Source organism: Ptiloglossa arizonensis, chromosome 5 (assembly GCF_051014685.1).
Source record: "Ptiloglossa arizonensis isolate GNS036 chromosome 5, iyPtiAriz1_principal, whole genome shotgun sequence".
Lineage (NCBI taxonomy): Eukaryota > Metazoa > Arthropoda > Insecta > Hymenoptera > Colletidae > Ptiloglossa > Ptiloglossa arizonensis.
In genome coordinates, this window is record NC_135052.1 from 7303695 (window position 1) to 7316547 (window position 12853).

Consider the following 12853-nt stretch of genomic DNA (forward strand, 5'->3'; position numbering starts at 1 on the left):
TCGTGCAAGGTGTCCGTGCACATGCACCCGACTCCATTCCAGACTGCAGCCGGAAGTGTTCTAACGTGTTTACCCTCGAACTGCAACAACTTTAACGATTCACCGGCGTGTCGCGTCTTATCAAAGTACGCGTGTTTCGTGTATCAAACGACTGGCATAAAGAAACGCGCGTTACCTTGGAAATGCTTTACGGTAAGTATTCGGCGCAATTAAAGTGCCGGATAAGAAAAATGATGTGTTCGTTTGTGTAACATTGGAAAATTATACGCGATTCGTTTACGATACGGCACGCGATCTGACGATACCTCCGGGGAAGTGTGCATATGAATTTGTCCAGGAACCTCGATGAATTCAAAATAGTTAAAGGGAACATCGAAAGACACGCGCCTCGCAATGGAGGAAGAGATGGAATCTGAAACCGACCGGTCAATCGCCGAGACTCTATTGAAAAGGTACGGATAACGGTAATTCTCGAAATTCTTCGAAATAATTTTTCCCTTTATATTTGTCTGCGATTAGCATTGGCTTCCAACGCATCGATATCGTCTTCGATCATCCTCAACAGGTATATTATAGTGGACATCAAGTTTCAGGTAATGTTCACTTGGACGCCGATGAACCTGTAGGCGCTTTAGGTAAGTTTCACGAAGAATTCGAATAAGATTAAATTTAACGTCACGAAAGATGAAGTTTAACGACGAGATACGTGTACTTACAAGAATTTGTTCGTAAAACTGTTGGGCGGAAACCTATGTTTCAAAGCACAGTTTCTCTGCAGTGTCGAAGGGAATTGGGAAATTCTACACAAAGGTATTTAGCTACACAGGGTATTTAAAATTAAACTTACCAGTTAGTTGAAAACAGACGGCCGAAAACATATCACTGCAGATAGTATGTATTTCCTGCCGAAGGCGCATCGTAATTGATACGAGGTCGCGGTCCAAACTGGCAGATAAATTTGTCACGAGGTGGGACAACTATTTAGTTTAAAGTTTTGCTCTGTCGTAAAACGAGCGCTATTCCGCGCTATCTCGGTTCCTGACACATGCATACATGTCTACGTACGTACATGCATACATACATATATGTATGTATGTATATCGAACCGAACGTCGCGTCGTTCGATAGACGCAGAGATCGAGAGATCGTGCCTTGCTGTAACGAGACACGACCAACTTTATATTTATTCTCGCGATGTTTACCCTTGTTTGCAATCACAAAAATTTCTCTCCTGTTCGAGTCGAACGCGTGCCAAACGTGCCATCGATCGCGTTGCATAACGGGTGACCTAAAACTTTACGGCCTCTATATATGCTACCAGACGATGCGCCACGTGATTGTGGTGCTTGTAGAGCAGATAGCAAAGAAAAGTGAAAATTACATTCGGGGAATTTCTCGTGCATTTGAGAAAATCCAAACGACATTGTACGTGCTAGAAAAAGTTGTTACGAATGCCATTAAATACTGTAGTATCCTTTGCTTATCGATATCTGTCCTTCCAATTCTAATTAACCCTATTTCTTGTTTTCTATGCTATTTGAATAAATATTCGTCTAAATTAGTAAATGGTATCTAGTTTATATTTATAGTTAAGTCGAAGAAAGAATCGATTAGGTGGAGATCTCCCACCACTTCTCCCGATGGAACGAACTTTTCGTCTACTTTGTTGGACGATAATTATAGTCGAATCAAAATTTAACGATCACTCAGTCACCGAAAGATTTTATTCTCGTCGTTTCATTTTGTTAGCCATCTTCATATGTAGCGTGAATGTATAACGTAAAAACAATGTTTTTTTATTACATAGATTGGTTATCGCAATAATAGCACGAATCTCCATACTTGGAATTTTGAGTGTTTGAGCCTTGTTTTTCTACAATTATCGGGATACCAATGTAATCTGAGAATCCCTACCACTGCTTAGATACATGTATCTACTTACATGTTACTTCAACGCGACCTATCGATTTGCGCGATCAATGACTCCGTGCAAGAGCGATTAAATACACGCGTGAAATCGAATTTCATCGACTAATTTAAATTTCACCTCCTCGATACTACGAGTATATTACTAACGTATCGACAAGTTTACCCAATGAAAATTGGTTCGAACACCACCTTGTTTAAATTGTTTTTAATTATACGTAATTAGAAATTTTTCACAATATATAATTGGGAATGATCCGAACGACGTAGTGTTTGGGTTCATTTTTATCGGAAAAACATTCTCGATCCATTGCTAATACCTTCGTACCGATATGTATGTCGAAAGGTATCGAAACTTTTAATTTTCATTATCGAATGACTCGTGCCGCGCACGTGCTTTGCTTTATCGCGTTGGTAATTCAAAACCTGCTCGCTTTCGGTAAATAGAAATATGTAACGAAGCGTATCCGGTTAAATTTCATATACAACCGGAGATTGCTGTAACAATTAACTGCAAACATTTTTATTAATCGGAGAAGAAGAAAATAATACATTGTTTACGGTGTCGGATGCAGTAAGGAGCAAAGCAACGAGGGGTTCTCAATCGCAAGACTTTTTTCTCTTTTGCAATATTTTTCAATTTGCTGTTGAAACATTCTACAGAACGAGTCGACTCTTTCTTCGCACCGAGGGTAGTTACTCGAGTGTATTTGTATTGTAGTCGTCTATCGCAAACATGTATACGAAGAGGAATGTACGATAGCATAGACTCTGTGGCATAAAGTATCGGTTCTATTTACGTTGTATAAACGTTGTAAGCGCGACCTTTCTGCATGCAGGAATTAGACTTAAGTACAAGGGAGAGGCACAGGTGTATTTCACCGATCGATCGGCTGGCATTCGACGTAAGTTTTCGGCGTCCGAGAGTTACCTCCACGTGGAAACTTATCTCGTAGGTGGTAAGTACACAAACGTCAAGATTGCTACACGAAACTGGATGTCAGATTAATCCGGATTCTCGTCACGAGTAGATGGTAAAAAAAAGTCTATGATAGCCAGCGGCGTCTACCCGTTCAGCCTAACACTTCCAGAAAACTTGCCGTGCAGTTTTGAGGGCCGATATGGACGAGTACGGTACTCGATTAGGGCATTCTTGGATCTAACGACCGCAACGAAGATTTATCGATTTCCCGCCAATATTATTCCATTCACCGTGGCTCCCATTCTTGACCTTAATCGAGATCCTCTCGCTCCCGTGAGTAGGAATCTAACAATGAATGATATTTGCTGCCGAACTAATTTAATTCCGACATAGAAAATACGCTACCGAATTAATGCTTCTGGTTTTTTTTTTGTTTTCTTTGCGCGGTTGACGCTATCTCGAAGACGATTCTTTTAAAACAATATGAACAATCGTTTCAGTTGCCCATAAACGTTCAACACACTAAGGTGTACATGGGTCAAACAGAACCTCTTACTATGTCTATGTCTCTCCCGATTCACGGTTACGTTCCTGGACAAGCTATACCGATAAGGATAGTAATGACGAATCCTACCACGGTTGTGGTTAAGAAAATCAGAATTGTTTTCAAAAAAGTAATCCCGCTTCTTTGTATTACTTTAGAATACTGCATGTTGCGCGATGCTGTTTCTGGCATGTCCCAAAGTGTTCCCTCTTACTCTGTTCGAAAATCAAGTAACACGTCTGGTTCTACAAGTACAATGGAAAATAAATATTTGGATTTATTAAAATTTCGTTTCAGGAGAATATCTCTCGACGAAGCGTATTGCAGTGAAACTTTCTGGGTCATGCTGGAGATATATTTCCTTTATTGAATTTCTATTCTTCCATCGCTTGTTCTAAATGGCGCATATTTTCTTAGGTGGTGTCTTATCACTCGACGGAGAAGTCGCGTAAGCATAAAGAGATCGTAGTAGAAGTAGAACAACCCGTTAATAAAAACTCCGACACGTACGACGTCACGTTTGACGTTCCTGCGGTACCACCCACAGGGATGATCTACTGCAACATTATCGACGTTTTTTACACGCTTAAAGTGAGACTGTCTGAAATTTAGTAGTACTCCATTCGGTGATAAAACTAGGATTAACTAGAATCAAAGTTGTTCAACAGCCTGAGTTTGTATAAGAACATTTGCTTTTAATTTACGTTTCTAAAATCATCGATTATAATAATTGATCTTCTAGACGTATAGGTCTATTTGTTAAATTTTCCGTTGGTAAAACTATGATCGTTTTATCGGCTGGTTGCACAAGTCTTGGACAGTCAATGTGGCAACAATCGTTAAATTCTAATTGCTAAATTATTGAGAATCACAATTTCTGCGAAAAATCTGTGTATATTACCAGAAGGTCGAAAAAATATTAATACCAAAATAAATTAATTAATTAAACGAACAAGTAATCATACCGCAAACTTGTCAATTATATTCGTTCATTGACGAACAAAACTGGTGTTTAATAAATGCAACACTAAGACTTTTGCAATCATTCAATACTATTATGTTAGTCGAATTAACACGCATGTTTACAGCCTGTATATCCATACAAAGTATTTTTCTTATTAAAAGGTCGAAGCTTGCGTGGAGATGAGCGAGTGGTTCTACAGAATGTTTCAGAAGAACTTGAAACTGCGAACAAATATAGTAGTCGGCACGGTGCCGCTTCAAAATTACGAGACTCCGCAAAAAACGTACGACATGACCGAAGCTTTATCATTTCATCCACCATGTACCAGGTCCGTTGAAGAATTCACCAACGACACGTCAACGTTCAAAAACTTCGAGGAAGAGGAAACCTCGAAGCCAAATTTGTCTTGTACGTAAACGCGCGTTACACAATATGTAGCTGCTGCACGTCAATTACGCATATTTGCAAAAAATACGAGTCTGACAGTTAACATTATTTCCATATCTAATTGCGCGAGATTTATAACAAAGCTATAATAAACGTAAAGCATTGGGAATATATCCGACAAAGGACATTTCATGTATTACAACTTAACCCGCTATTTAGTCGCTGAAAATAACGTCGCGAGTTTTGTTCCGGTGAACGCGTCCACTTACGGATAGGTCTAACCGAACCGGCAAAAATAAACTTTATATTTTTGCCAGCAGTGCCGCTCTACGAGAAAAGTCAGATATATCGATCCTCAAAACCGGACAAAGACGATCCTACGGGGGATGAAGGGGACAGCGACGGAGAGGTGAAACCGTATTCGCCCATGTATCGCGTGTACAAGTTCCAAAACATCGCGCAAGAAGGATAAACGGATACATTGTTGGCTATATATGTAATTACACAAGAGCCTCGCTTAATTATTACAAAGTCGATGTTCGTCAGCGATGCTTGTAACAGATCGATGAAATGTGTTGAAAAAGAAACGCGAAAGAATATTGTTGCTTCTAGAAAATTTTATACATTCACGCGCACGTACAACACACGTGCGTGAGTTACGTCCAATTTCGCGCTCTATCGATCGGTCGGATGCCTTCAATTTTGCCTTTGCTTTCTTATTTTCTTACGCAGAAAAACGAAAGGATTATTAAAACGAAAGAAACACTGTGAGCGAGATATTAAAATCCGTTGGGACCAACCCGTGCAGCTAATTAAATTCTGTAATTACGGGAGCAACTTGCAAGGAAAGTTATTCCGTAATAATTGTTCGAACTGTGAAATCTCCAATACCATCGGAACAAAGTTTGTGAAACACGTAACAGCATGTATGTATTGCTTCAATGTTCAATAAAAATGTTCTCCACGATTTCGTAAATTACGTTCTACGTTTCCAGTCCGTTCCCGGTTAAATAATTGCGAAACTAAGCACAGGAAAAATATAATACGTACGATAGTAGATAAAACGTACATATTTAGGTCTATGAACACGGATACCAGTATTATTTGATACAATTTTTAATTTCGCGGATTTTTCCGAATTGAACAATGTCTACCGTACGACGAAGTATATAATTTGAGATGAGCGGACAAGTGCACGGAATATATTCTGGACGATTGAACGGCACGTTTCAAGAATCGCGAAATTTGGACTGATCGTTAAACCATTACTTGCCATTTTGTAATTTTCTCAACGTATGTAGGACTGAACGATCTTGTTCGCGTCGCACGCTTGAATTAATGACGTCGTTAATGCGCGATTCAACAATAATATGTATCCATCGTCGTGAAAACGCAATTATACAGAGTGATAGTAGAACCAGGTGCCAAGAAAACGCTATGCCAGCCTCGATAAGTGAAAAACGTAAATGAAAAATTATATCTGGTTATTATCACAAGTTACGCGATCGTAATAGAAAACGTAACGATTTGTGGTACGACGAGTTAGATAGTTTTGCTTTATACGACTGTTCCAATGATAATATTAATACGCGAGAAGAAGGTTAACAAGTATTTACATTTGACTCTAGTTTACAGTTAACCAGCTCCCCTACCATCGTACGCATCGTCGCTATTGGTCGCTACCGGTCTTCGTCATTATTCTCTCGCCAACAGCGACAATGCGTACGATGGTAGGGGAGCTAGTAGACCGTAAACTGGAGTAGGGATGCAAACACTCGTTAGTCTTCTTTTCGCAGATGGACAGTACATGTCGCGCATTGTAGTGTTGAACGATAATATAACGCAGCCATACAAGTATCGTTGCAATTCGAGGTACGGCTCGTCGTTATATCTATGTTATATCTATTCCCATAACTCGTATTCAACCGAATAATTAGAAATTTTACGATAGATATCGCGAATTATAAATTCCAATTCAATATTTGATATATATGTAGAATCTTACGAGGTTTTCTCTGTTGCTGTAATTTTTATACTTTGCATTCAACTCTCGTACATTGCACTGGATTTATCTTTTAAAACTATAGACAATCTTGGCGCAAAGATATATCATTGAATTGTTTGAAAAATATTGCATTCTTATGTATGGAAATTAATCTTCGTTCCTATTTCAGTAAAAGTAACTGAAAATAAAATTGTTTCTCTTTTCTGCGAGCGAAGAAAATTGGACGGTTTTAGGTAATACGATGTTAACAAGATTTCGAGAAGTCTCTATATATATGTTTCACATGCAGATCGGGTATTTGATTAGTCACTGGATTGAAATTAGATGGGGAAATACCAATAATCAAATCCTTCGATGCAATATCCTTCTGAATGAATATGTTGTACAGTGATTCACATTGAAAATCGTACACTACTCCGAAATCCACCAACACAATAAAAAGTGTTTGTAACGAGTATAGAAACATTCTTTATTTACGTATAAAATGAAATTTATTAGCGTTTTAGAGACTCAAACTTTACATGAAAATCTATCTAATAAAGAATGAAAATCGAACGAGGTTTTATTCGTTGTATACTTGAACCAAATTTTTATACATGTGTATTGTAATGTGTACCAGATGATAGAGCTGGTTCGTCTTGAATTATATATACCCTGTATATCTTTTTGAGAGTATCTTGGGAGACTTTGGGAATATCCTGAAACATTTTACACAACAGGATCCTGCATTGAAAGATTAAATATCAGAAAATTGAAATTTGTAATGCTACAAATTATGCAGTAGAGATCCGTATCGCTCGCGTAACTGCGCTCTAAATTAACGAAAATTTGAAGGGAAGAGTAGTCAGTTTGCAAGAAGCTTCAATTTTAGAGAAACTCGCGTCCCTTGGTCGTGTTACAAGCCAGCAACGTTTAATCACTACGAAATTAGGATAACCTCGTGCTGCCGGGTCGTGGTTAAGCCGAACCTCGGGACCCAGCCACCTATGATGTGGTCTTTCAAAGTAGATGTACACGCCATGGATGAGGAAGACACAGCTTCGGCGAAGGAGAGCCGAGAAAGACAGAAACATTTGCTAGACGGCGCCCGTAATCAAAGACCCACCATTGCGATATCGAAAGCCCTCAAAGTTAAAGCTACACCAGCAGCTCCGCCATCACCTGCCGGCAACCTCAAAATCAAGAAGCTGATGGGGTTACACACCCTGTCGAATCTGGCAGCGTGAAGCGACTGTGTGATGTTAAATTCCGCGTAATGCATTCTGATAGTAGGGTGCCCAGCTTCCTGTATATTTCGATACACGTAACCCTACATTTTCGCTTTAAACTTCTCTGTCTTAATATTTTATTGAACCTAACATACATATTACGTCTATTTAATAAGATGTAAGAATTTATTTTCGTTGATACGTCTTTAGTCGTAAATTTTTATTTCGCACATTTGCAACCATTTTTACGCCGATTATTTCGATGTTGCATTTCCAACAAAAATGACTAAATAACGAATGGGACGTAATGTGGATTCACCGATCGATCTGCACGAGTAACGAAAGAATGTTCGAATATCTAGAAAAGTTACTCTTCGAATACGTTAGATTATTAGAAATTGTTTATTCTTTTTATGAATTTTATCGCAGAATTTAATACATACTTTTAAAGCTCCATATTATATGTAATCTAAAATTTACTTGACAGTAAAACACAGCAGTCGAATTCAACCAAACAAATCATACATTATTCGACTCAGGTACCACATTAGAGTTCTATTCGCACGAACGAAGAGACGAAAGTCGTTCGTACAGCAGCGAATCGATCTTTACCGAGGTCAGAGCTCGCCTCGATATACCCTTACGTTGAAATCACGGCGTCAGAGCGTGCACCTAATTAAAAGTTCGTACTACTTCTCTGGAACCCGGTGGCACGGTGTTACCACTATCGGCTGTCGCGTAAGAACGAGTTTCCGCAAAGAACAGTCGCAAGCTTCGCACTTGGAATTTCTCGTGTCGCAGCTAGAAAAATTCTTTCGGAAAATTAGAACATTCTGTCCGGTCCCAACTATGCATTACGCTCTGATTGTATTCCTTAATTATTTTCTCTTCCGTGTACAGCTACCAAAGAAGAAAATTTATTTTAATCAAAGTATTCGTTCGTTTAAACCGACGCGGACCTTCGTACTTTATTCGTGCTGGACTCTGTAATTCTGCTCCTAGGTGAACTCTATGAAAAAACTTTTCTTTCCTTTTCGTTAACAAATGTAAATAGATACTATTGCAAACATTATTCAATCGATAAGAAAAATGTAAGTCGTATTGAAAATAAATCTAGAAAGTACAATGAATAGGTGTAAATTTTGACGTTCGTTGATATTTTTTAATTTAAAAAAGTAAAACTTACGCGATGTCCAATTTGTTACACAATACCATATACCTGCAAAGAAAAATATTATAAGATAATATTACTTTTGTCCATCTGCATAAACATTGCATAACTTTGTCAACGAATATTTATAATAGGTGTCGACAAAATTAAATTATGTTAAAATATTTTATGAGTAGAAATAAGAAGAAGGTATATATTTACCAAAGTCGGAACAAAATAAATTGATCGTTCAAGGCCACAAAAAGGGATTCCTTATCGTTTAACAAACTCCACCGTACTACCTTTCGTTTTTTTTTGCACTACTCTCTGTTGCGATTCACGTCCAGAAAAGTACCTACGAGTGGATCGTTCTCGTCTCGATTATAATTCAAAGTGTTGTTTTCTTATTCCTCTTATCGAAACATATGGATATCGTTTAACCGTTCGACTTCGAAACATCTTTCGCATATACATAAGTCAAGAAAAACGATACTCAGGATGCGAGGACTCTAGATGCAAGAGTACGGAACGCGTATCGATCGTGTTCAGGTACAAACGGTTATTTAGAATTCTTCCAGTTTCGATTTGGCGTCAAACCGTATCGGGCGCGGAATAATGCGAAGAACGTAACGAAGCAATTGGGCACGAAACATGGGAGTCGTACTCTTTTGAAAAATTGAAGGGTAATACTTTATGAGGTAACAGCCAATGCATTCCCCACCCGTTCGCTCTTTTCTTCGTTCCTCTGGACTCCGAAAATCAGGTTTGCAACACAATGAGGGGCTTTCACGGTAGCGTGCAATGTTGGCACTTGCCAACCGAACGATAAAGTTTCCTCTGAATTTCCCGCAGCGCCCCTGGCTGGAGACGAGTTTACGTGGATTTGCTCCAATCAGAGTTTGTTACGTGCACACGCGGCATATAGTTACCAATGAAAACACCTACGACGATGACATTTTTCGTGATACACTTGATGTTAGTACCCCGTGGAACGCTTGGCTTTTTGCACCACGTTCGATACGATTCCGAATTCTCCAATCTTCTGCAACGCGACCGATTCCATAAAAAATTTCAGTGTCAATTTCAGCGTCGAACTTTATCCCCGATTTGATTTTCAAATTAGCATACATGCCATTCTATCGAATCTGTTTTATTCGGATCATTTTCACGATTATTTTGTCGATCCACTTTTGAGCAATGACACTTCCTTCGTAATAATTGAGTTTATAAATATCGTTTTGTTTTTTTATTTCATTACGTTAGCGAAGGTGTAGTTATTCGTTAAAAACACGAGAAGGTGGTGAGATCTTTCATCGAGAGAGAATAAGAACAGGGCAGAGAGACATTTTAAAAGATGAAGTACGGGTTTTGTGTAAAAATGGGATTGAAACTATTGCATTTTGCTGAAAACAATGCCATTTTCGACGAACGAGCAAGTTTCACACAATATTGTATTCCGTGATATTGGCATAAAGCTGTTATGCATGTTTCCAGTGATGTCTTGTAAGCTAATAGCGTGTGTGATTGTTCGTTCTAATTAACGCGATCTAACGCGATATTGTTAAATGTTGTCATCCATTCAAATGATTCTAAGTAAAAAGTTGATTTTCCAACACCGTACGATTTTTTACAATGTCCTATATGTTTTAAATAAATTCAAAATCAGCAAAACGATGACACCGACATCGATTATAAAAAGTGATCGATTCGACGTGGAACGAATTTCCTATTTTCAGCGGTTTCTTTAAAAGATCGATAATAATAATAAAATCCAAAAAACGCGTTCGATAGGATACTCAAATTTTGACACAAGCGAACTATATCGAGTAAAAGGAAACTTTATTAGTTTCGCAAAAAACGATATACAAGTTTTACGCTTGTTCGCATATTTAAGTAGAAAATCAAACGAGGCCTTCGATGCAAGGATTTTGCGTGTAACATATGCTCGTGTATATGCATATGATATCTGTACGTTTGCGCAAACCACGAGTAGCTACTTAGCGTGCGGATAAAACGTAAAATTACATTCAATATACGAACATTACGATTCTATCCTGTTGCGTACTCGGCAAGTTGCACGGAGTAATTTCCTCATACAAGTAACGATACGTAATTACCGATAGAAAGTATGTAATTAAATGTTTTCACAAAGTTGATGCAAGCCTTTGCGGATAAGCGGGAAATTGAAAATTGACTTTACAATTTATTTTACATTTTCGACGAATTAAAAAAAGTGTCGATCACAGAAATAAAAAAAAATAATATAAAAAGTCGGTATTCTTAAATATACACTACAGTGTAGAAATATATTTGCGAAATATATTTCGAACATATTTAATTACCTTCGATTTTATTATTATGGTACCTCGAACCATTCGAGCTCTTTTTACAATTCCACGAAACACCTTTTTAGCTCATAGTTGGTAGCCCTGGGTCATCGATGTTACGTTAAACTTTCTATTTGTTTTATATCTTTCTTTACAATTACCAATACAATTAGTGTCATTTGAAAAATCCATTGTTCCTTTTTTATACGTTCACCGTACAACTATTACTGTCACTTAAGGCAACGATACTCGTAAACAATAATAATTGTCGTACCAATTAAGGGTTGAAATTTCCATCAAATTTCCAGTTCTATTCGATGGCTCTGTCTCCGAATGTACACGAAACAACCAATATAACGGAATAATTGTAACAACCCGGAAACAAGATCGAATATGGTGAAATACTTGTGCGAACTTTTTTATTAGATTTATACGTCGGTACGTACAACCGACGTTACGTTCACATTTCGCGAAACATTCTGTACCTTGCTAAACAAGTTACCCGAGTACGCACTAAGTGAATAGGTAGCAAACTAGCGTAATAGTCGAACGAACGTCTTAAGGTCCGTAACACTTGACGCCCGTAGGGATGACGAATAAATTTTCCACTCAACAATGGCGGATAGTTCACTCGCGCGGGAATTTGCATTTATACGGTAACAAATAGAATTTAGCGTCTTCCCAAGAAGCCGAAGCTCGAGTATCCTCCGTCGTGGCTGGGTAAAGCTATTACGAAATTTTCCAACAAAATTTTCCACCGAGTTCAAAGACCCCCGAAAAACAACGGCGGCTTTTCTGCTCATCGATTTCGTTCACAATCGGCGAACTTCTCCCGGCCGCGGAATTAAATCACGAATCGGTCCGGGCGCGTGGAACAAACTACCTACCGCTGGAACAGAAACTTCGTCGGGCAAAAGAAATAACGGGAAAGTACGGTGTAGCTTCTCCTTCGCGCAATGCTATCTACGAACGATGCGAAAACTTGTACACCCCTGCCCGGGGGGCTTTCCTTTGAATTTCAATGCCCGATCCGCGGAGAATCACAAACGTTCTCGCAAAGACTAAGCACCACGACCCGACGTTTCATTTTCCCGGAAGACGTTCCGTCCAGCCTTGAATTCAAATCCCCCTTTTTACGCGTAATTCTCCGAAGATGCATGAAAATGACGCCCGGCTTGCGGAGCAGCCGCAAGCGAGCAGAACTTTTCGAATTTACGGGCGCGTGATTAAAACGTCTGTACTGTCTTATGGCGCGAATTAAGATGGTAAATCACCCCTGACCTTAATACTTGGGCATTTTCAGTCTTGGAGTGGGCGGGGACGCTTACGTACTCTCGTTTCTTTAATTCCTTTCATAGCGTCGCGCAAATACAAACGCGCTTCAAACGAAACGATCGGTTCTTCATTGAGCGTCTTTGCT

General features: G+C 38.8%; 1 protein-coding gene and 1 long non-coding RNA gene across 2 annotated transcripts; both read left to right on the forward strand.

The window, feature by feature from the left end:
* LOC143147244 (arrestin domain-containing protein 17) lies at positions 1-5710 on the forward strand. The gene is made up of 9 exons (XM_076312331.1): positions 1-192; positions 338-452; positions 520-635; positions 2766-2885; positions 2958-3181; positions 3349-3522; positions 3810-3983; positions 4518-4764; positions 5064-5710. Exons 2-9 carry the CDS (start codon positions 394-396, stop codon positions 5213-5215), a joined length of 1266 nt encoding a protein of 421 aa, XP_076168446.1. The 5' UTR covers positions 1-192; positions 338-393; the 3' UTR covers positions 5216-5710.
* Positions 5711-6553: 843 nt separating this feature from the next.
* Positions 6554-8019, forward strand: LOC143146662 (uncharacterized). The gene is made up of 2 exons (XR_012992043.1): positions 6554-6615; positions 7680-8019. It is a non-coding gene; the product is annotated as an uncharacterized LOC143146662 (long non-coding RNA).
* The last annotated feature ends 4834 nt before the right edge of the window (positions 8020-12853 follow it).

Bases quoted from the DNA above. Each gene is read 5' to 3' on its own strand.
- LOC143147244 (XM_076312331.1), top strand. From the start codon at position 394: ATGGAGGAAGAGATGGAATCTGAAACCGACCGGTCAATCGCCGAGACT. The intron at 3,182-3,348 runs GTGAGTAGGAAT...CAATCGTTTCAG, and splicing joins ATCGAGATCCTCTCGCTCCC to TTGCCCATAAACGTTCAACA. The intron at 4,765-5,063 runs GTACGTAAACGC...TTTTGCCAGCAG, and splicing joins CTCGAAGCCAAATTTGTCTT to TGCCGCTCTACGAGAAAAGT.